Raw genomic sequence first — 26,230 nt, forward strand, 5'->3', positions numbered from 1 at the left:
TGGCCATCAACTGTTGCCTGAGAGTTCAACTTTATTAGTTGGGGGAACAGTTTGGACAAACTAAAAAAGTCTGTATTGTATCGAAATATTTTATGGCAAAACGCAAGCAATAGGGGGAGATTTATTAAGACACGGACGCTCGGAGCATTCATTTGAACGCTCCGAGCGTATTTTAGCCGTTTTTTTCAGAATTCGGAAAGGTTCTGCTGCTGTTTACAATCATTCGGTACAACAATTTTGTGACTTTCGAGATATACTCGAGACATATACTACGTTTAAAATGCCCACCCATTCAATATAGTGTAAAATGCTTCTGAGTGCTTTTTGTATTTACATTAATTAATGTTTTTTTTGCATTATATTAGCAGTTTAACATTACAGGTATTGGACCCCTTATCCAGAAACCCATTATCCAGAAAGTTTAGAATTACGGAAAGGCCCATCTCCCATAGACTCCATTTTAATCAAATAATTTACTTTTTTAAAAATTATTTCCTTTTTCTCTCTACTAATAAAACATTACCTTGTACTTGATTCCAGCTAAGATATAATAAATCCTTATTGGAGCCAAAACAATCATATTGGGTTTAATTACTGTTCAAATAATTTAGATCCGAAAAACCCCAGGTCCCAAGCATTCTGGATAACGAGTCCCATAGCCGTACTAAAATCATAAATGTGTTATAATAGCACCAGCAAAAGCTTAGGTTACTGAAGCGAAGTGTCCTGCATCTCCATCTAGTACCACCTGTCATGGGGATACACCGGACCTTATTTGTTTCAGCATGACTTTATATGTTTATATGTTGTCATTTGACATGAGCTCTTTTATTTAGCACTTATAGTCCTTCTTGCCCCATTAGCTGTACAGTGTTGCAGATAATGTTGGTGCACCATGAATTCATTATAATGGTTGAATAGATAGATGATAGATAGATCTATAAGTAACTAGTCAATGTAGTTGCTGTATAATATAAAAAAAAATATATATATATACACACACATATATATATACATACACACAGATTCATTTTCTTTACTCTAGACATTACATGATTTAGTGATCTGTTTTATGAGTTACTCCTGCCAATGCCACCTACTTGTCTCATACCACTGGGCAGCAGGTGGAAATTCCTATAAAGCTTTGAGATCATGTTACTGTGCTGCTCATGCATCAGAAGGACAAATGTACCCAATCCATTGCAGTAAAACTGACTTGCAAAAGATCTAAATACACACCTAGCATATCTGTTACAACTAAATAAGATGGTTTTAATAGAAGTAATCATTAATATAAAAGGGATGGGGCATAGAGTGCTCAGTTTGCTATGGTATAAACTATATGATGCCTAATTTAATTACTTTTTGAGCATGTCTCCACACAAGTAACAGTAGTATCTTGCTGAATCCTTATATTTCCAGTGCTTAAGTGCAAGATTTACAGGTTGGGAGCAGTTTGTATATGCATAATATATATCAGAGATTATTATTCTATATGTAGCAACAACACATTTATACAGCCCTTTACAGAAAGATTATTGTTCAGTATTGAGATGGCTTTTCGGATAAAACCTGTACATTGGTAGAAATAATAGGGCACAAGTACATCTGAAGTGCAGTGGCAAAGTGTAGTTTCGAGGGGAAGTGCCATGTTCCCCCCCCCCCCCCATTTTTTCCCACAATGCAGTGTTATTTGGCAGAATTACAGTGTCATTGCAGTCACAAAGGGCAATGTGATTGGGGCAATTGCACTGTGCCTACTACAATTGCACAAAATTCACCAAACTACTGCAATGGCAAACACATTTTGTTGCATATCAGATGTGATTGCAGGGGAGTTGGACTTGTGGTGTTCAGCAGGCACGTGATGTCTTCACGCAGTTCTCGAGGTGCAAGTGTGCTGTGCCTAGTGATACTGGACACAAAGTGAACCTTGTCTGGCCAGGAGGTGACAGTAGGTCCAGGGTTCCCCTGCAGCAATAGGCCCAGCAGCACTCAAGTCAGAACGGATGGCAGGAAGGGTTGAGTGGCACCAAAGGCAGAAGAGCAAGGAGTGCATTTTGATGCAAGCATAGGGCTTTTACAAATAGATCACTATTTAGTGTTTATTCTAGCCTACTACTGTCTCTAGGAATTAAATCAGTACAGGAGTTAAAACATGGAAATATGCAGAGGCAGCTGTTTCTTTTCTTTTTCTAGTTTTCTTTGTAATGGGTTACTAGAATAAAATTTCAGGACTTTTTTTTATTTGCCAACATGTATAATTTGTATTTTAATGACACTTAAATTATTTCAAACTAAACCACATTTCAACCCTGCTTTTTTGGTAATATTTGGAATAGTCCAAGTAAAATCATGACATGTGGCATGTATGCATTCTGGCTTTTTAGTGTAGCTTTTTGTAATTCCCCACTGCATCTTCATGCTAATTTTGTGATTACAAAGTCACAGCTCTTTGAATGTTTATGGCTGCTCAGCTTGCTCTTGTTCTTAATTTCTCCTAATATTGTTCACTGCATGAGCAAATAACATGGCTTGTGAGACTTTGAGCGGCATATACATGTATCAGCTGGTGTTTGTATAATCTGGCTGTTATTTTTGCAGTTTGTGGAATGTATACTTTATACAAAAGGCTTTCAAAGAAAGCGAAATTGCGTTTCGAGGTGGCAAAACACAATCTCCCTAAAATAATTATTGACTTGCTCCCTAACCGGTTGAATTTCTTCAACATAGGGCCTCCTGGAGTAAGGGGCAGGAGAGGACAAAAGGGGCAGACAGGTACTGTATATTTGCCTGCAGATTTTCTAATGCAGCAGTGTTGTATATATTGTATTAAAGGAGAAGGAAAGGCTAAGTCACTTGGGGGTGCCAAAATGTTAGGCACCCCCAATGACTTTAATTACCTACCTTTTACCCCGGGCTGGTGCCCCTGTTCAGAGAAAACAGCACCAGCCCGGGGTAGCAGCGATCGCTTCCTTCTTCCTGGGTTGCTGCGTGCGCGTGCGCAGTAGAGTGAAAAGCTGAATTTTAACAGAGAAGTCGGCTTTTTTTACTCTACTGCGCATGCGCCTGTCCCAGACAATCAGCAGCAGCGCGAATAGGAAGGAGGAAGCGCTCGCTACAGGTACCCCGGGCTGGTGCTGTTTTCTCCTAACAGGGGCACCAGCCCGGGGAACAAGGTAAGCGATTAAAGTCACTTGGGGGTGCCTTACATTTTGGCACCCCCAAGTGACTTTGCCTTTCCTTGTCCTTTAAGTCCTCATAAGCAACTGCTATGAACATATATATGAAACTTGCTAATTAGTTTAATTTTAGGGCAATGGTGGAAAATGGCTTTCTGTTGCTTTTCTGCTGAACCTATTGATAATTTGTGATAATTAATAACAGAAAGCACTGAACACATTGGATGAACTGGGACTGGGCCAGATGTGAGTGATATATAATATCTTTTAAGCATAATATTTTTCACTAAATAAGCAAAGCAGTAATATTATATTTGCTATATAATTGGCACTGGGGTATATTTTACAGAGTTATAGAACATGGTGTATATACTGTATAACAGAACTGTATTACTTTAGAAACATGAATGTAAATTAATTTAGTTAATTTGGATATATAGTATATAGTAATACACTTTAGATATACACATAGGACACAAATTAGTAAGAATCAAATACAGTTATCATGCAAATGAAATTTGAAAAGAAAATTAACATGTTATGAGATGAAAAAGGATCAGGCAAAGAATCATGGATTTGGTTTAGGATCAGCCAAATCTAAATACAGGATTCTGATTCAGCTGAACCAAATCCAACCCCTAATTTTTGCTTGACTTGTTTTTGAAGATTTTGTATTTAAGTCAAATCATTTGTTGTGGGACTGGGCCCATTGGTGTTGTACAGTTAATATAAAACTGCTATTACACACACATATATGTATTGATCAGCCTGCCGTAAGATGCTTTATTACATGCTAGGGTACCAGTCGCAGATTAACTGGAGATAAAAATAACTGGTCACAATTCAAGATGCACGGAATCCCAGATTCAAGATACACGGAATCTGAACCGAATCCAAACGCATACCCCCCTTATGTAGTAAAAGTCACTATGGTTGGCCAAGAGCAGTAACCCATTACAACCAATAAGATTTTTGCTTTTAAACAGGTGACCAGTAAATGATACCTGCTGATTGGTTGCTATAGTTTATCTGTGTACTATGCACACTTTATTTTAACCCTTCCTTACCTTTATTTGCATATGCAAATATGTAGTCCCAGGTTCAATTTGAAAAAAGTGTATTTCGTGCATCCCTAGTTACAGTTTTCTGCATCTAATATTTTGGCAGTTAGATGAATGACTGGATTGCCACAATTCCACGATTTGATTCTAATCTGAATAGCAGTTTATTTCAGAATCACACATGGGAATGAGCAATCTGGGATAAAGCATATAGATATAAACATATAAAAGCACAAGGCTGAAGACCAAGTGCTTTTATACAGGTCATGGAACTCCAAGGTGCATGGGCGTCCACAGAAGGGGGCAAGAGGGGGCACTTGCCCCCCCCTGGAAAAGTAGCAAAAAAACAAAAACCTTACTCCGTTTCTGCACTTTCCTCTCAAGCCCGTTTTTGCTGTGCTCCGATTGGATCTTTCTTCTTGTGGATTCTCCAATCAGAGCACAGCTTCCTTGACAGACAGTAAAATTGACCAATCAGAGCACAGATGCACACAGGGATCGGGAGATTTTGCAAACTGGAAACAGAAATAAAGACTGAAAAGAACAATCTGCAGCTGTAACTTTACCTAAGAACCAACTCTCAACTTTTGCTGCAGTTTTCATCCCACAGGTACTATACACAGGTACTATACACAGGTACTATACACAGGTACTATACACAGGCACTATACACAGGCACTATACACAGGTACTATACACAGGCACTATACACAGGCACTATACACAGGTACTATACCCAGGTACTATACCCAGGCACTATACCCAGGTACTATACCCAGGCACTATACACAGGCACTATACACAGGTACTATATACACAGGCACTATACACAGGTACTATACCCAGGCACTATACACAGGCACTATACCCAGGCACTATACCCAGGCACTATACCCAGGCACTATACACAGGTACTATACCCAGGTACTATACCCAGGTACTATACACAGGCACTATACACAGGTACTATACCCAGGCACTATACACAGGCACTATACACAGGCACTATACCCAGGCACTATACCCAGGCACTATACCCAGGCACTATACACAGGTACTATACCCAGGCACTATACCCAGGCACTATACCCAGGCACTATACCCAGGCACTATACACAGGCACTATACACAGGCACTATACACAGGTACTATACCCAGGCACTATACCCAGGTACTATACCCAGGTACTATACCCAGGCACTATACCCAGGCACTATACACAGGTACTATACCCAGGTACTATACCCAGGCACTATACACAGGTACTATACACAGGTACTATATACACAGGTACTATACCCAGGCACTATACCCAGGCACTATACCCAGGTACTATACCCAGGCACTATACACAGGTACTATACCCAGGCACTATACACAGGCACTATACACAGGTACTATACCCAGGTACTATACCCAGGCACTATACACAGGTACTATACCCAGGCACTATACCCAGGCACTATACCCAGGCACTATACACAGGTACTATACCAAGGCACTATACACAGGCACTATACACAGGTACTATACCCAGGCACTATACCCAGGCACTATACACAGGTACTATACCCAGGCACTATACACAGGTACTATACCCAGGCACTATACACAGGCACTATACACAGGTACTATACCCAGGCACTATACCCAGGCACTATACACAGGCACTATACCCAGGCACTATACACAGGTACTATACACCATTTTTTTTTTTTTTTGTCATTGTTTTGTTCATTTATAGTAAGTTACAGTGGGGCCAATGTTGTGTATCAGTGCCAGTGTTATAGTGCCAGGGCCTGAATATCTGCCATCAGTACCCACTGCATCTATCAGTACCTGTATATAATGTGCTGGGTTTGTAAATACGGACTGCGTCTCACTGTATATAATGGGGAGTCAGTACCCACTGCCTTTCTTGCTATAAAACTAACATAAACACATCTAAAGGGGTGGTTCACTTTTAAGTTAACCTTTAGTATGTTATAAAATGGCCTATTCCTAGCAACTTTGCAATTGGTCTTTCTAATTAATTTTTTTGAATAATTTGCCTTTCTCTTCTGCCTCTATACAGATTTCAAATGGGGGCCAAAAAATATTGCTCTGTGAGGCTACAATTTTATTATTATTATAATTTTGTATTACTTATTTTTCTAAGTAGGCCCCTTAACTATTCATATTCCCATCTCTTGTTTAAACCACTACCTGGTTGCTAGGGTAAATAAGACCCTAGCAACCAGATAGCTGCTGAAATACCAAATGGAGAGCTGCTGAACAAAAAGCTAAATAACTGAAAAACCATTAAAAATAAAAGTGAATTGAATGCGAACTACCCCTTTAAGCTAACTGATCACAAACACAAATGTTTGCAGATCCCGCGTGCGCGTATGAATACTTTTACTAAACATTTTAGGGTAAAAAAAAAAAAGCACCCCCACCCGCACTTTTGTACAGTATCCCTGGTAGTCAGTGGGAACGGCAAGAGGTAGTTGGGAGGTTAACTTTTTACGCCAGCAGCGAATCCACTAAGTGTCACATTAGCTGTAGGTCGGACTGTGTATGGGCCATCTTTAGCCTCCCCTAGTATCATCCTGCAAAAAAAAAATATATTTTTAAATATATATATATATATATATATATATATTTGTCTGTTGCAGGATGATGCTAGCTTACTTGCCCCCCCTTGGAAAATTTTCTGCGGACGCCCATGCCAAGGTGACTTCTTATATCCTAAATTTTTCAACAAGGGGTACTTTATTTATTAGAATACAGTTTCAGTAAGTCGTGACAGAAATTACATCACTTAGCACTAATTTTAACTGATTAGATCACTAAGCAACGTTTATATAATTTAAAGGATATGCAAAGTTCTTGTGTATTATAGAAGGAATAAAGTACCCCTACTGTAAAATATAGGGATATTATAAGTCACATAACTCCAAGGTGACATCTAATATCCTCATATTTTACAACAGGGGGTACTTATACTGTATATTTTTTTGTAATATTCAAGTTTTACTAAGTCATGTGACAGAAATTACATCACTAAGCCCCGATTATACCTGATGACATCACTAAGCACCATTTATAAGGATATAATTGACAGTTTGGTACAATAGGGAAATGACCAAACTGTATATTAGAAGGATATAATTTACAGGATATTCATGTCTATTGTGTATTACATTATAATCTTAACATCAGGTCTCTGCACTTCTCTCATATTTTTTTACTTTGCCTGCTACCTTTATAATAGTAATTTACCCTAATATCTTTCATTAAATAACCCCAGAAGAGGTCTCTAAGAACATTTATAGTGAGGGATGCCTGAACCAGTGGGGGATACACAGTTGGCAATTATTTATTGGAGGTACTTAAGATAGTAAGAATGTATTTAGTAAATGTCCAACCCACATAGTTTGGGTTTGGGGCGTTTTAGGTGATTGTGATGGAAATGCTTCACAGTCTTATTAAAGGAATGTGACAATAGTTGTTACTAGATAACCATTACTCTTAAGGTGGCCATACACGAGCAGATCCGCTCGCTTGGCGATGTCGCCAAGCGAGCGGATCTTCCCCCGATATCCCCACCTACGGGTGGGCGATATCGGGGAGCATTTAGGTAAAAAAAAAATTATCAAATCGTTTTTTACCTGGGGCCAAACGATCGGATTATGTGGGCGGCAATGGGGCAGTCAGATCGGGGACCGCATCAACAAGCCGATGCGGTCCCCGATCCGACCAGATTTTCTAACCTGGCCAATCGAGATCTGGCCAATTTCAGGCCAGATATCGGTAGGCCAGGCCGCTCTGCTCTCCCCATACACGGGCCGATTAGCTGCCGAATCGGTCCAAGGGACCAACATTGGCAGCTATAGTCGGCCCATGTATGGGGACCTTTAGTGCATAATGTTAGTGCTTAATGTTAATGCATCTGTTAATCTTATGCAAACTTCCAAGAAATCAGCAATAATATATTGTACTTATCTGTATTTTTAGCAAACACAGACAAACATAAGGGTCATGATCATTACTCTGGAACACTGACCTCTGCAACAGACTTCATCATAAAACAACCCACAGGGCCCCACAACTATAGCCACCATAGGCAGATACATAGAGGGGGTAACATACCTGGTATTGCAGAGTGCAGAGTAGATATAAAAGGCTTTTCTCCAAAGCTTTGCATTTAGTACATCTATTAGAATGCCACTCAAATTGTCAGTGAGCAAGCACTAAAGGATGCCATACCTAAGTGCCATGTTAACTGAATTGCTTACTTGCTTAATACTTTAATTGCCTAAGTGATTTTTTTAGATAGATATAGCTAAGTTAGAAGAAGCACAAGTGGTTTAACAATTTCTACTCCATCTGATCTTTAAGCACTTATATTTTTAAATTGGCTTGGAATTGTTATTTCACAGTATACAGCTCACTCTCACCAAAATTAGTTAAAATCAGTGGTTGCAAATTATTGAGTTTGCAGTTATATGTCAATGTAGTTGCAACTGCATTCAGTTGTCTGGTTGTGACATGACAAGATACATTTTGTACAGATAGGAGACAATGACCTTATTTACAAATGCAAGTACAAATTGCTACTTTGGAAGCAAAACTGAGCATGCATTGTAGCTATTCCCACAAGGCACTTGCACACATACATGCTCCTTGTTAAGGTGGCCATACACAATAAGATTTCATCTGCCGATTTGAGTACCTTAGAGTGATTCGGCAGATTATCTGCCCATGTATGGGGACCTTGCCAAACGATTAAATCTTACCGTGTATGGCCACCTTGTGAGGTGTGCCCACATAGCATGCTGTGATCAATGGCTTGCACGTGTATGAATGGACACTAGGGAACCTTAAAACTGCCCCTAGCCCAGACATGACAGTAATTCCAGGGTTCCGTTAGCGCATTGCATCAATAGCCATATGTGTCTTGCAGCAAGTGAAGCTAATGCTGATATTAACTTGGTATGCCCTGAGCTGTGGCACTGGGCTTGGCGAATATGAGAATGCAGAGAAAGAGATTGTCATTATTATTAATATCTCTTGACTGAGCAGGAACCTGCTTCTGTTTGTAATGTGTCAATGGAAAGAATATGTACGGTACACATTGCACTGTTACTAATTAGAGCAAGGAGCTTTAACGCTTGAAGCTCTTTATCTGATATGGATTTCCAAGCTTGGAAAACACATCATGTATATTATTGCCAGCATACGCATAAGATAGGTAGTCTGGTGTGTGATGTTAAATCTGCCTTCTGCCCTGACATGGCTGTTAAATATATTGCAATGTATAGAATATGTATCCTTGTTTTGGGGTGGGCATTTTTGCACACACATATGGGTGACTACAGAGGATCTCTCTTTTCCTCTGTAAGAATTGTGTGGTCACATCCTGATTGTACCCCCCTTCTTTATAATTCTAATGTTTAGGGTGAGCATAACTTTCCTTTTGTTGTTAAAAGGTTTATTGATCACTTTTGAGTAAAGTATACTTGTTGCCTTCACAGAACTATGTATTTTTAAGATAATTTAAAATGTACAGTTACTCACTATTTTTTTTTCTCTTCACAGGACCACCTGTAAGTAACTTTCATGATTCCAGTTGGTTCTTCTGTGTTCCTGTCGGTAATGGGCTTAAAGGGGGTCGGACAAAGATTTGTGAGACAAACACTGTAATCCTAGTATCTTAATAAATATGAACAACAAAAAAATCACTTTGTGCATACTTTAGTTGGGGACAATGTCATTCTGAGAATTATCGATATGGAACCTGTTATCCAGAATGCTCCTTACATGAACTTTTCCAGATAAGGGGTGTTTCCGTTATTTGGATTTCCATGCCTTAAGGGCTAAACTCCATGGGAGATTATGATCTGATTTTATGGTCAGATTTTATCTGCTCCTGCCATGCAACACAACAAGATTTTGTAGGATCCTACAAAATCTGATCCACACAGCTGTAATGCAAAGTCAGCTCAGATAAATTCGAATGATGCGTTTTGCGTCTTGCATCTTCTTCCGACAGTCAATATTTTATAATGGAAAAAAAGTTTGTCCAACACCATCAGATTTTATGTCATCGGATAAAGACGCAGCATGCGACATTCCCTTCTGGCAGTGCTGTGTCGGATGGCAGTCCTTTAATGTAGTTCACACATTATATTTAACCCAAGCAACTATCTCCAATTTGTAGGATGCATTCTGTTAGTTCTACAATGTCATACAAAATCTCCCATGGACTTTAGCCCTCATTTTTAACAATTTTAATTATTTGATTAAAATGGAGTTTAAGGGAAACGGCCTTCTGGATAGCAGATCCCATGGATCTTTACCAGATCCAATGCAACACTGTGGAAAATCTTCTAGTCCTTATTACACTAACAAACACCTACAATCATTGCTGGCATCATGTAGTTAAAGGTCAAGAGATTCATCTTATGTGCAATGTGCATTTGAAGGGTGTAAACCTTTCCAAAATAAGTGTGTGTCACAAAAACTTCTTGAGTGCTGACTGTTTGGCTGACATTTGTCAGTTTTCTGTGAAATTTTTGATGGCTTACCTTGATGTTTGTAAGTTGCTGGAAACTCACCCAATGTAACATCAACCAACTAATAATCAACCAAGTTGATCCACATGAACATAACATGTTCACATTAAAATAATGTATTGTTTAGGGATGATTGAAGCATATCTGTGTGGTTATGTGTTTGTATTTTTTAAATCATTTGGCTTCAATGCCAGTCTGAAGGAGATGTATTTGACAACAACACAATGACAACTCAAAAATCTCATCCTACTTCCCTGCGATTTACTCTGCTTGTGAGTGCTAGAATGGAGAAGGACAGAACAAAAACAGCTAACTCTAAAACAACACAACAATTAAATAACAAAGCATATTATAACTCGGAATGCAAAGTTAGATAAATACATTTATAAATAAATCGACAACATGCTCTCTTGAACCTGCTTAGCACTAACATGCATTTATATATGCAAACTAGCATGAAATTTCATTGGTACAAATATGCAGCCTGTGAGTGACTCTTTTACATTGCTGCTCCTAATTGGTGATGTTTGCCTTTTTTCTTTCATTATTCATTTGATTCTAATTACTAATGATTATCTTTTGTTCTGGGTTGGTGAACGGTTCTGTGAACTCATTCTTGAGATGAGCAGCAGCATGTTCATCATCTAGGCTTTTCAGATCTCTCCTTTTTTATGGCAATGAAACTGTGTTCTGTTTCTACTTTAAATTTAATATATTTGTAGCCGTGATGCACAGCAGTGGGAATTTCTTGTGACAGCACTTGATGTTTAGTCACTGATAAGCAAACTGTTCCTTCATGCTGTTTAAAATTTGTGTGAAAGGACTTGCTGGAAACCTTACAAAGTGTTCTTGTACCAAATTATTTATTTAAATACATTTCCCAAATCACATAATACATGTTTCCAATTGGTTTCAATAACTATGTTTATAGTTTTAAAGATACAAGCTTTCTGAATACGTGTTCCTACTGTGGATGTCACAGCAGCCAACCCCTTTAGTTCCATTTCAGAAAGTAGAAAATAATTGGACTTTCGGCCCCTTCCCTTCCTGACCGCAATGACAACGGAAATAAAGCTGACATGTTTAAAGGAGAACTATCGCGCAAATGAAAAATTAATAGAAGTTTAATCTAATAGAAGTAAGAAGGTTGCTAAATATAACATTTTTGAAATAATAAAGTTACTTTTCATTATCCCCCATCTCAACAGCCTGTCTCTTTCACGCAGGAGTCAGAGTTTGATGGACAGTTAGGTCAAATACAATGGTGTATGCTGTCTCTGCCTAGACAACTGATTCAAAATAATTGATTCTGACAAAAAGCTGCCTGGAGAGAGACAGACTGACAAGATGGAGATACTGAAGAGAAAATGTGGTTATTTTAGTTGTGGTACAGAATATATTGTTGATTATATTTAGAAGGTTTCATACTTCCATGAGATGAAGCTTATATTACATTTTCATTTTTGAAGCAAACTTAATTCAAAATAAATGCAATTACTGTAAGTTTAATTAAGTCTTTAATAGTGTTTACTTTTTCACAGGACACTTACTCACTATGCAACTACACTATTCTAGCAAATATGACTGTAACTGAACTTCCTCCTACCTGATTGCCAGCCCACTCTTCCTTATTCTTTCTTTCTCACTCACTGACCAAACAGTGCCATCCTCTGCCTCTCCTCTTGTTGCATGTTAACTCAACTGTATTTTTCATGAATATCCCCGATTTAACCCCCCTCACCTGGTCACCTGCAGGCCCTTCTCTAGGGCCTATTTTGCATATTAATAACAATGGCAACAGGCATCACATTTAGTGGCCAGGACTATAAAATACCTGCAAGGTGACAACTCTACCCTTTACCCACATAAATCATTATTTAACCCTCACCCTTAAAAAACATATTAACTCCTACTAAAATCTAATCAAATGTGGAGCATGGAGCACAATTGTTGGGCAGGGCAAGGGGTCATGGAGCAGGGTCAGAATTGGGCAGGTGTAGCCAAGATGCACCAGGATCACTTTGGATCTAGGTTGGCATCGCTACAGTTTGCCTTCAAACTGACTTATGCCTACAGCTAACATTTTCCTTTGATTTGCATGGAAATTAAACTCTGCCCCATTCACACAACTGTTCTGCCTACCCCTATCTATGGCAGTAAAGGTAGAGGGCAGAATAATGGGTAAGAGCTGCTTGCAGGCTGACTAGAGGGGATAGTTTGCAGTGGGATAATTAAAGCATTCTGCAGGCAAGAGGAGTAGAATGCATTACATCTTGGGGGTCAACACATGGGGGAAGATTGTGTTACAAGTAGAAGGAGGAGAGAGTTAACACTGGCAGCATGTAGGCATTGTGTGAGCGAGATTATCAAAATCAGACATGAAGAAAGCTTGGGTAAAGACAGGCTTGCTAGTGTAAAGTAGACTATGAGAAAGTAAATCTATGTAACATTATTGTACACTTTATATTTAATGTTAATTTCAGCACTGAAGAAGATGCCTTTTTGTCAGGGAGGGACTGCGCCTTGCGTTCAATGAATTTTTCCTTTCTGAAATGAAACTACTAGGGCTGCAAGCTAAAAGAAATAAATATAATGTATGCAATGATACAACTGGAATTATTTTTTAAATGACTTAGAGATACATCCCATGATTTAAAACTTTGGACACTCCCCAATCCACGCAGTTACACTCAGACACTCCATATCCATCCACAAGTTCCTGGTAAGCCCCCAACCCTCTGTCCAACCTAAAACAGGATAGCGTAATTGGTGGTGTTCTTGAGTATTTCCATTTGTTAATATCAAATCATTTTGGGTGGACAACCACTTCAATGTATTTTCCAATTTATCTGTGTACTTTTCTAAAATGTGTTTTATTTTGTTGTTGTTTCAGGGTCCAATTGGAAGGCCTGGTCTTCCGGTAAATAACATTTTTGTCATTTTAATAGTTTTAAAAATCTTGATTTTCAATTGTCTCTATCTAAATGTTTTTGGCTTTAAAATAATGTACATGTCTAAAGTGAAAATGTGCCCTATTACATGCATATTTATCTACTTTTCTATTTATATGTAGTGAGAACATACATTTTTGGCTATTGAGTCCCTCATTTGAGGAGACAGTTATGCAATTCTTTATTATATGTGCATTGATGTTTGCAAGAACTGTCAGGGTTCTAAATAGTGCTACATTTTCTGAAGTCTAGTTACCCTTAGTAACCAATGAGATGTTTGTTTACAAACCAGTAAATGCTATCTGCTAATTGGTTGCTCTGGGTTACTAGACCAATTACAAACATTGCACCTTTTTACATGGCCCCATGTAAGTTTTGCACTCTTGCTTTAAGAGAGATAAATGAGAGGCGGGCTTTATTATTTCTTCAAATAACTTTATGGACTGCTAATGGCTCCACACAGAATTTAAAGTGAATCTGATACTTGTGAACTTTTTTTTAAACCACAACATATAAGGTTTAGGTTTACTTAAAGAGATACATAACATAACTAATTGAATATAGTATTATTTAGAAAAATATACAATTTTAGTAGTGGTCTGACTATAATGTATTCAACAGTTTTGGGAAAGAGGCATCAATGCCAATTATAACTGCTTCCAAAAAAGAAAGAAAACAGTGTATGTGGCTTGTATCATAAACAAAATTTGAGCAAATTGAAGATGAACATGTGTAGTTATTAAGACAAACAGATTACAGCATAATTTAATTACAGATTGTGGATTCTCAACAAACCCTTGGGCTGGAAAAGTGTGCTGAGTAAAGTTTTCTGCATATAATCTTTTTCTTAAAATACTTCTAACGTAGTAATTAGATTTGTAAATACTGTGCAATTTGTATTCAGTGTACTTCTGTTTAAATATATGGTTTCATTTGGTTAAGCCAAAAATATTTGTTCGGTCTTATTCACATTTAGTACACACAGTACATTCAGTGGATATATATATATATATACCAACACTATGCATATGAGGCTGATACACAGAGAGGCATAAAAAAATGATTAACTGCATTATCAATCTCTTATGGTGGCCATATATGGATTACTAGCTAGCATGCAGTCCATTTTGTGGGTAAATGGACAGTATGGTTGAAATTGACCAACAACCTGAAAATACTCTTCCATTTATGACCTCTTAACTGTGGAAATGGCATACTATATATAGCATACCTGGATTTGGAAGTCACTAAGAATCAATTATTGCATTAAGAGAAATGACTATATGTTGTAGTGGTAGTTTAAAAACTCCTAGTTATTTAGAAAGGGTGTATAATAATATTTAACCAAAAAAGGGTTTTCTGTCTCTTTCTCCTATTTAAACCTAAAAAAAAGAACAGCAAATGGTATGTGTAACATATAATGCTCTTTATATAGTAGATGTTAACAAAATCATTTTCACAATTACAATGCATAATATACATGCCACCAATTGGCCTAAACACAGTGAAGCAGAAAAATCATGTGAATCCCCTTGACAAAGGACTGGGTTCTGAAACTTTGGGGTTTTCTCAATCCATACATGTCTGCTTTTTCTGCTTCACTGTGTTTAGGGTCATTTGTAAAATACAGTACCACAATACACTGAAATCTCATAAATTTGTCCAGATAAAGCATTGTCTCTTCAAAGCATTTCTACCAGTGTGTAGATGAATGTAGATTTTAATACACATTGGTTTGGTTTCTTTCTTGCAAAATTGGGTTGGTGGCAATCAAGAAACATCTACACTAAATTGTACCCTACACTGACCAAAAGCCTAATCTATGTATTCTGTACATGTTTTATGGGAGAGCATCTTCCACAGGGATTGTAGTCTTTTTGAGGCAGTCAACAGATTTGTAGAGGGTTGACACATTCATTCTGTTGTTTTAGTGCTGCAAGATGCAATTATATTGGAATATATAAGAAAACAGTAGGAAACTAAAGACAATCATTACCAAATTTATACAAATTAGAAGGTAGATCAGATCTATTTTGCAATCTGGTTCTGCAGTTCTACACAGAATTACATTTTCATAGTATCTTTGTCCATTTGAAGTGGGAAATATCATTACATCTTTTCTCTGTTCGAGCTGCACCTTCTGCAGTCTTTACTTGTCAGCACCCTCATTGCTTCAATAGACCGCCAAAATGTGTGGTTGTAATTATTTGTATATTTGTGAGTGTATGTCAAAAGAGAGGAAGCTTAATCAAAAAGTAGGAATTTATTTATTTGAATTAGGCACATAACAAGTTATAAGAATTTCATAAATTAATAAGTAACACTTACCAGATGTACCTTACAGTAGAGTACAGCAATTATTCACTTTACTGGCCGGTAATTTTCTTGTTAGTTATCATTTATCCCATTTATTGTTTATAAAGTTCAAGACAACTACAATGCATCATGGGGAATATGAGAAGTAAAGATATTTTAAACTGTCTAAATCTGTGTTTCTTCATTACACCCTATCCTTAAAGAACCTCAAGTTTCCATTCATCTAACAACTGAAGGGCTATGGTCTGACATTTACAGGCTTGTAATGCTACCTTTTAAACATGAAGGATTTTGAAAGATTTTATGGCAAAAGGAAATGCTCAACTTTAAATACAGCAATTTGTAGCCACGGTGACATCCTGTCAACATAGTTCACATGGGAAATGGTCTAAGCTAAAAACCCGTAGATTGCATGTCCGGGAAACAATCATGTTAAAAAAAAAAAAGGGTATTTACCGTAATTGTGGTGGATGGTCTGTCATTAAAGGGAATATTACAGGAAATTCACTTTTTAAAACTTCTTGCAAGTCGTATAAATTATAGTATTTAAACTGCCCTTCATGTATTTGTCATTGAAAAGTCCCATGATCAAGTGCTTTTCATCAGTCCTGTAAATTGAAAATTACTTCTAATTTTATATGTTCTACTACACAAGTTTCAAGGAATCAGTGTTTACATCACTAAGCATAACTTAGAACTGCTGACGTCACTAAGTAATGCTTTTAAGTATTTAGGGTTAAGGGTTTATAAAAAGGATAAATTGCATTTGATAAAGTTATTCAATGTAGGATCTGTGGGCCCTGGGGTGAAATCTAGACTTGCCCAGTTCACCATTCATCTGTACACCCACTCAGTTCTTGACAATTGTTGATCTGCCACCTTACTGCAGATACTACACCTAACTGCATCACATCCTTTTTTTAAGGGATTTCATGCTCAGCTTATTTGCATTGTTCCAGCTATGGAGCTGAACTGCAGCTTTAATGTCTGTGAATCTCATCTTTTGTTTTGTACAGTCTATGCACATTAACAATTTGCATATAGTGTATTTGGCACAAAGCAATTTATGTAGGGTATATGAATGAGTGTCAGTGTCAGAAGTTTGGTCAAAAATAAGTACTTGCCTATTAAATGCAGATAGGGGACAGTTTAAGGGCTCATTGCACCATGCAGGACCAAACACAGTCCATTCTGGATTGGGAATAATGACTGATTCACAAATATCCCAACTGTTTCTGAAACCCTCAAATTCATGCTGTTGTTGCTTTAACAAAGGTTAATGTTATTCCCCAATTAGCAATTTATATGTACATTTGTGATATATCACCAAAAACTGCCACTGTGCTGTGATATTGGGATTAAGGTAACATGATTTTGTGCCCCCACTGGTTAAAAAACTGTTTAAAGAAAGATCTTTTTTCAATAGATTCACCAAACCACACACCTGTGTTTGTTGTGTTGAGAAAGCCAGCTACTAGCTACATTTGAGCAGCTAATGCCTATTGACCAAATATTCATGGCAATACAGGATTTTATGCATTTTGGTCACATACTCAGACCTTTATCAAGATGCCTCACAGAGTACAAAACCCCCTCTAAATAGCCCAGTGCTATGTTTGGTGCCAAATTACATCATCATGATGTCACCAACTCCACCCAGTGTCCACCAACTTAAAAATACAAACACCAGAAAAATAAAAAACATCAAAATGAAAGATAACCACCAAGTTAAAATAAAGTGTTGAATGAGCTAATGAAAATAGATCCAAAACAAGAGAAAGTAACATAAATGAGTAAATAATGTAACAAGGTATTTACCTGTTCACGGGAACAAAGAGGAGCAATACCTTTAACTGTAAAAAAAAAAGTACATTTTATTTACAAAAATATTTTTTTAGTAGCTCTAAGTGCAATACTCAAAGGAGTAGAACACAACACTGTGCTTAACAGGTCCAAACAAAATACTTTAATCCAAAATACGCTCATCAAAAATTTCGATCACAGCATATGACCTCCCTTGGGGAAACTAAATTAAACCACAATGTACCTTTTGAGTGTCCCTAAAATTGCTGAACACCAGCTGATACTCTTTGATACCTGACTGATCAGCCTGTGGGCCAAATCAACAAATACCAAATGGCCTTACAAGACAATGTCACCTTGTCATTGTTCTATTCAGTGAGAACAGCGGAAAATGAAGAGGAGTTGTCACGCACATTAATTTCCTTATCTGCCAATACATCATACAATGGTTGATATGCATTGCAAGATAAAATTTTCTGTTGTGCCTGATCGATCAACCAACTGGTATCCATGGTAAATGATACCTGTCAAGGACTCCAAGGAGTGTCCTCCCATTGTTTTCATTTTGTACATTTAGCAGTACATGTATGGCTAGCTAAGAGTGCAGGTGTTTGAGGCTTTATTTTTCAAAAAATAGTCCAAGTTTTTATTTTCCTGAATGAGTCTGTTGAATTACTAAAAGTTCAGCCAAAAATCAAGATACTTTTATTTGATATTTAGCTGTGAAGTGTTCTTCAGATTATTTCCATCAAATACATTCTATATGATAAAAAACACGGCCCACAAAAATGCTGTGCCTCTTGGTATTTCAGTCACCGTGAAAAGGCAATTTGTCTTGTTTCTTACTCCATTTCATCTCTGTGTGAGAAAAGTTTTTTTATAGATTGTGTGGCAGGAAAAGTCTCAGAATGAAGCTGATTATCCATCATACTCAAACCCCAAACAGTAAAGTTTCAACGATAATTTCTTTTTATTGTGCCATCCAACTGGTCACATTTTCTATCTATTTTTATAATAGGCAGAGGAGACAACTAATGTGATTTTATGTAATGGAGTATTTACTACTTGGTACCCCTAGCTGTGCTAATGGAACCAAGTAGTACCTTTCAAAATATATAGCACCAATGTGTTGAACATTACTTTCCAAAGAATGAACCATTCCTGTTAGTCATGCCACAAGTGATGCCGACAGACCAACTTCCCTACTGAAAACATACTAAGGTCTCATGAGCAGCTGATTAACCCATGTGAAAGGAATCAAGAATCCTTAGTGCTACAGTGCTTTTCAGTGCTCTGGATATTAGTGTTTGCAGGAATATTACAGGTATTAGATGAAGGTGAATATAACACTAGGTGGTTGTCTTCTCCACAGAAATGCCTGCATGATCTAATAATTCAATAGAAAAGTATAAGCGGTCATACAGAAACACTGCATAGCTTGTTCCAGTTCTGTGACCATATTAACAAACTAGCAGTTCATTTTAACTGGTCCAGTGCAGCTAGAATAATATAATCAAATATCTGGTTGGTTAATTTAGGTTATTAAATTAAGGTAAAAGCCAGGCTTCAGCATAAGCCTGAAATCTTTTATAAAAAGGATGATTGCAATGCTTTGTTATTTTAGTAACCTATTATTGCTGCAATATTAAAGTTCATATTGTTAGCTTGTAATATGTTGCTATCATTAGCTTAAAATTCATTATTTGGTTTCCATTGGTTATCAGGGAGACAAAGGTGGCCTTGGGATACCAGGACGAATGGTGAGTGTAAACCTTTGCTTGAAGTTGCGTGAGACTTGAGTTCTGATCTGAGGCTGCCAGCATGGATGTTTTGCCCTGCATGTCTTTTTACCTAGAGGCTTTACAGAACCCTTTATAGAATAATTCTGCATTGCTAAACTGTGCACAACAAAACATAAACTTTAGAGTAGCATCAAAGGACACATCCATGTTGCCATATGAATGGTTATGGAAAACCATGTGCTTATGTTTTATGTTAAACAAGGGCAGATAATATTTGATATATAATTATTGTCTGTGACCAGAAGAATATGCTGAAATGCATTAAGGTAATTTACTGGTCTAATGCTGATAGACATAACTAAGTAATTGAGATCCTTGCTAAATTGTTTCCTTTCTTGTGAAATGGAATAAAAGTTGATTTTTATCTTGGTGTTTTGTTTAACAGAATTTCTGTTGATAAATACATTATATCTTCCAATCCTGCTAAAAAGAAATAAACAGAATCTGCAAAATATACATTTATTGCTTTGCTAGAACGTTTTAGTTTTTCAAAGGTAGGCGTATAAGTAGGATTTAATGTCCATTAGTGTCATATGAGTGAAAGCTGCAATTTACCTTTCTTGGCTTTAGCAGTCTCAATAGAACAGCACTAGCAGTCAGAAATAGTTCTTCTGCTATTGTTGTTTGTAGATCATTTTCAAGTAAGACAAGCAGCATTTTAGCAAAACATATTTCTTTTATACACACAAATTATGGCATTATCTTTTAATGAATGCTTAAGAAAAAACCATAATGATTGCAGGATAACCTATTTACAAAGTTATTACATTTTTCATATATATATATATATATATATATATATATATATATATATATATATATATATATATATATATATATATATATATATATATATATATATATATATATATATATATATAAAATAGTCCATAGGGTGCACACCATTTGCAGCAACAAAACCTGGGTGCTAGTACAAAAAATGCACTGGAACAAGGACAGCACTCCTAGGATTTAAAGAATTGTGAGCAAAATGTAAATGCAAAAATATAAAGGTAATAAACCTTTCTATTTTTGCATTTACATTTTGCTCACAATTCTTTAAATCCTAGGAGTGCTGTCCTTGTTCCAGTATATATATATTTATATAATCAGTCTTTATAGTGTCAAGACTCCAAAGCTTGTCTTTATAGTGTCAAGACTCCAAAGCTTGTAACTTTGCTGGGTGCACAGCCAAATTTCAAGTATTCAGCAATAAATATTCTGTGACCGGCACACCCTTTAAAATCATCATAAGTATATTTTAGACATATTGTTTTAAAAGAATCCAATGTTTCGGTCCTCCGTAGGACCTTTCTCAGGACCTTTTCTCTTCCTTGAGAAAGGTCCTAGTGAGGACCAAAATGTCAGATTCTTTTAAAACAATATGTCTAAAATACTTATGAGGATTTTAAAGGGTATGCCGGTCAGAGAATATTTATTGCTATATATTATTATTAACATTTATTTATAAAACGCCAACATATTCCGCAGCGCTGTACAATAAGTGGGTTTCATACATTGGACATACAGAGTAACATATAAAGCAATCAATAACCGATACAAGAGGTGAAGAGCTTACAATCTACAAGATATATATATATTTGATTTTTTGTAGTAAAAATGTTTTCTGTATATTAAGTCCCATCATGTGGGGTACTTTCTCTCTCTCTCTCTCTCTCTCTCTCTATATATATATATATATATATATATATAAACTGTGAATATAACTTGATTTTTAACTGTATTCTCAGTTGCTGTGCATATTAATGGTAGTGTCCCCAGGCAGTCTGACTAACAAAGTAAAGGGGTAAATGTGCAGTAGACTGGCTCTTACATTGCCCTCAACAGAATTTTTAAAGCCCTCTTTATGCCCAGGGTCTTAGTGTGATTTCATCATTTGAAAATATTCCAGCCCATGAAGTGCTCAAAAACATTGCCTTTAATGTAGATCAGTAGTACAAAATGACCTCATCATCCACTGATAATGTTATTGCTTAGCTTAAACAAATGAACTCATTGACTGTAAAGCTAGTTATATATTTATATACAGATCCATTCATTTCTGTATAAAGAGTTTGTAACATTTCCCTTTACTCCCTTCTTTAGCCACACACCTACAGACCAAAGTGAGGCCACAACGAACACACACACACACAGAATGATTATTTTATCCTTCCAAAGCAGCTGTGATTATATCCGAATCAACTAATTATTCCATTTAGGCTTCAGGCTAGTTGTTTTTTAAAAGACGAGCAATTATAATGTGTAGGGTTATCAGAACAGTAAAAACAAAATGTACCTTTAATGATAATTTGCTGTCCACGAAAAGTGATTCATTCCCGTGAAACTGTTGTCTGAAATTATCATATCAGGGCATAGGAGTTTTTTTATATATACTTAGGGGCATATTTATTATGCTGTGTAAAATGAAATTCGGCAAAAAAACAGTGTAAAAAGCTGTGTAAAATAAATGGAGAAGTTCACCACCCAAACACCAGATATACACTCTGTTATTTTACTTAAGTTCCAACTGAAGAAAAAACGCATTTAAAAAAAAAAGAGACCAATTTTATGCCATTTTTTACATGCCGAAGCCTAGCGGCAAATTTTTTCACCTTTTTTTTACACAGCATTATATATCCACCACCAAATGTAATGTAAGCTTTAATTATAGGGTGGCATTTTAGGCTGGAGAATTCCCAACTACAGGTATGGGATCCATTATGAGGAAACCTGTTATCTAGAAAGCTCTGCATTATGGAAAGGCCATCTTTCATAGAAATCATTATAGACAAATAATTAAAATGATTAAAAATTATTTACTTTTTTCTGTAATAATAAAATACCTTATAGTTTATCCCAACTAAGATATAATTAATCCCTATTGGAGACAAAGCAATCCTGTTGGTTTTAAGTTTTAGTTTAAATTATTTTTTAGTACACTTAAGGTATTGTGATCAAAACTATGGAAAGATCCCTTATACAGAGAACCCCAGGTCCCCAGCATTCTGGATAACAAGTCCCATACCTGTATTAAACAGAACAAGCAGGGTGCATGTGTGGCCTGGACCTCTAGGTGTCCAACACTATACATATGCTTCAACAGTGTCAACAGCACTTGTCCTAATTACATAGCCAAACACTGCATAAGGCAAGTCAGTCAAGTTTGTAAAACTGTAACATAATTTGCTGATATAGCTGTAGTGTGAATGTGCTTTGTAAAATAGAAGGCATGCCTGGTGTGTCAGATGCATGTGCAAGCAGTCTGCTCACTAACCTAGGTTACTGCAGTGCATGAATAAACATGATTGTAGACAATCAATACCTAAATGAAAGAAGAGTAGTATTGCTCAAATACACAGGAATCTATAAATAAAGTTAAATTCCCTGTAAGTTAGATATGACCGTGCCATACCTCTAAATGTTAAATATTTTCTAAAAAACTCATTGCTCCCATTTAAGTATGTTTCTAATAATATATGTAATGTGCAAGATAAAGCTAAAAAAGCTTATGCTTAAAAAGCGACAAAGTTTCTGTTATTATTGTATATCAACACACCCACACACAGAACTAATTCCTTGTGGCATATACTGTATATTACACACATGCTGTCCATTGCAGTATTATAATGGTAATATAATGGTTATTCTGCTTTCAGTGTATCATATGTACATTCGTATTCATCCTCTTGCTGCACTTTTAGCATAATTAGTTACAATGTACTCAGTTTATGGGTGTTTAGCATTTATTCTTTCCAATTAAATAGCAAAATATGAGTACCAAGAAAACAGCTTCCATCCATCATCTCTATGAAAATACAGCATAATTAATACATTAACTATTTTGGCATTTGTACAAAACTGCTGCCATGTGAACTGCCTTGTTTGCAACATTCTGTATATAATTAACAAACAAAAATACATAATCTATATGATAAACAAATAGTCTTGCTTATGTCTATGGAAATCTGCTGATGTCTATGAAAAGTCAGCCCCACCCATATGTATAAACATTAATATACAGGTGAATAGGTACTCACCATAAGCAGGAAAGGGTAGAAAGTGCAAAACAGGTGTAAACCACTATAGGGTTGATTCGTTAAGGTGCATTAAAACGAGCGCTATTTCTAGCGCGTGTTAAAAATTTTATTGCGTCTTATTTTTCGCGTCTTAACGCACGATTCACTAAAAGGATACTTGCGTTAATTTAGACGCGATGCTGTTTTCGTTATTTAAGTCGGAAAGACTATTTTCATGCGGTATTTGACACAACGCGCACAAATTGTCACCACTTGCAAAAAAACGCACGCCATATTAGCCATACACGCCATTACTTTCGGAAAACTACTCTTCTGAAAATGACCATTTCCCTGCAAACTGGAGGCTTCATCACTCTAGGGCCAACACATACTTAATAATCACACTGCAAAGTCCATATTGTGTTGCCAAAAGCTCATGAACTGTAGTTTCTATAATTACCACCTGCCCCAAGTAGGTGTTAACTTTCGAATAGACCAATGCGATATTTAGTGTGTCCAAGTGTTTGTGAACGCATGCGATAATACTTTAGCGAATTGCGCATTTTTTTCGCGTCAATTTTACCGCAAAAAAAACATGCGATAACGCTTATCGACCTTTAATGAATCAACCCTTATGTATTTTGCACATTGGTACCCTGTTCTGTGTTGCAAAGACCTGTGTTGCCCCCATTAATACAGTGCTGCCAGCATACAGTTGCACTATATTCCTGTGTGGTGAACTGCAGGATGCATACAGGATTACAAAGTCCACCCTTCACTCCCTATCTTGCGTAAAATAATTTAAATACCAGGAAGGCAATAGAATGAAAAGTACTGGACAAACAATTATTCTCCAATTATTCTCCAAAAACAATTCAAACTAGTTTTTAATTGTTACGTTGGAAAGATGCAGAATAGGAATAGTTTGCAATTAAAAAAATGTAACAAAGTTTTATAATTTTCAACTTTTAGGTATAGGTGAACTGCTTTAATAACTCGGATCTTACTGCTCTGAATCCTTGTGTAATTAAATTGTATGAGAGTCACTTAGGTTCAAACCAGCTGGCCAGTAACCAGGATCACATCTGTATCGCACTCTCAAACCATCTGACTGCACTGTTCTTCATGCATTATGGGGACTGGAGCAACAATTTAAAACAAGATGGTGTTGCATAAATGAGCAGATATTATGAATTACTCTCATCTGTAAAGCTTTCTTCCCACAGATTCACAACCATCAGTTAACTAGCACCACCTGCATTTTGGAGAAGGGGCTCTCTATTTTAAATAGTATTTCTAGTTGTATATCATTTCCCAGCAAAGAAAGGAAACCACAGTATAGCTCCATACAGTGTAGGGATGTACTATCACTGATTTGGACTTCCTCTAGACTAGAGATTTGGTGTAACATTAAGGTGCAAGTAGGTAACGAATAGTACAGGAATGGGATCTATTATCCAGAATGCTTGGGACCTGAGGGTTCCCAGATATGAGGGTCTCCTGCCATCTGGAGCACTGAGCCATAAGGCTACTTAAAACATTGAAATAATAAATTGCTTGCTCAAATAGCATCTATGGGAAATAGCAGTGCTGTATTACATTTCTAGTTAACAGACCTCTTAGTAGATTAATGTGAATTAAGCATGAAAATCTTGTAAAATGTTTGCACTTTTCTGTAGTTGTTATGTTTCGGATCAGCCAGTGGTTTGCAGGACTGTGTATTCATTTGTGTGGAGCTCGCAACTCTAGACTACACACAAAGGCATTTCTCATTAGTTACACTTTGTTAATTGTTAGATATGTCTTTACCACTTATTACCGCTGACCCCATGTTTGTTATTCTCTCCTTTTCTTCTCCTTTCTGCCTATCTGTCATTTCCTGATCATACCTTTACCCAATTGCATGCGACTTTGGATGCTGTAAATGATCCAGGGATTAAAGGGTCATCCAGGAGAAAAGGTGAGTCAGCTTCATCTTTCCCAAAACAAATGCCCTGCAACCACATGCTTAGCCATCTGGAAACTGTTTATTTCAAGAAAACAAAAGAAAAAAATGCAAAATGACTACTCTGTTCTTCACTGCTGCTTCCTCTCTGCTCTGTTTCCATGTAATAACCACCCTGCACAATTAGTAATAGCTATCATTCACCTTTATGTAATTGGATACCAACTGAAACACAAGATGTTCAGTGTCCAAGGCACTGCCAAGCATTATGAATCCACTGCTTCTTACTTTTTGTCTGGAAATATTTGCCTCTCATTATGGACTCAGTAGGACTGTTCCTCTAAAACCCATAAGGAAACCCCATATACGTCAGTGTTCCAAAAACTCATCATGTTGCAAATGTCTCCTTTTGGCAAGCAGAGAGTAGTTCCATGGATGGAAGCCCATTGGAAACAACATATTTGCTTTATTGTATCACTTGTAGATGAAGTTTTTTTTAATATCACTTGTTCATTTTGTTTGTCAGTACATGCGTTCTGTAAGGGCCAATCACATGTCTGTAAATGGAACATGTCATGAAGATGTATTAAT

At 36.8% G+C, this 26,230-nt stretch overlaps 1 protein-coding gene across 33 annotated transcripts in view; it reads left to right on the forward strand.

The window, feature by feature from the left end:
- col13a1 (collagen, type XIII, alpha 1) overlaps positions 1-26,230 on the forward strand; it is a 201,571-nt gene that overhangs the window by 70,109 nt on the left and 105,232 nt on the right. For 21 of the 33 annotated variants that reach the window (XM_031905313.1, XM_031905314.1, XM_031905320.1 and 18 more), the window contains exons 3-7: positions 2,734-2,778; positions 9,827-9,834; positions 13,697-13,723; positions 19,598-19,633; positions 25,628-25,654. In XM_031905313.1, the coding sequence (XP_031761173.1) occupies positions 2,734-2,778; positions 9,827-9,834; positions 13,697-13,723; positions 19,598-19,633; positions 25,628-25,654 (143 nt within the window). The remainder of the gene's footprint in view (positions 1-2,733; positions 2,779-9,826; positions 9,835-13,696; positions 13,724-19,597; positions 19,634-25,627; positions 25,655-26,230) is intronic. The other 12 variants (XM_031905322.1, XM_031905333.1, XM_031905337.1 and 9 more) reach the window with 6 other exon arrangements.

Source organism: Xenopus tropicalis, chromosome 7 (genome assembly GCF_000004195.4).
Source record: "Xenopus tropicalis strain Nigerian chromosome 7, UCB_Xtro_10.0, whole genome shotgun sequence".
In the NCBI taxonomy this organism is placed as follows: Eukaryota; Metazoa; Chordata; class Amphibia; order Anura; family Pipidae; genus Xenopus; species Xenopus tropicalis.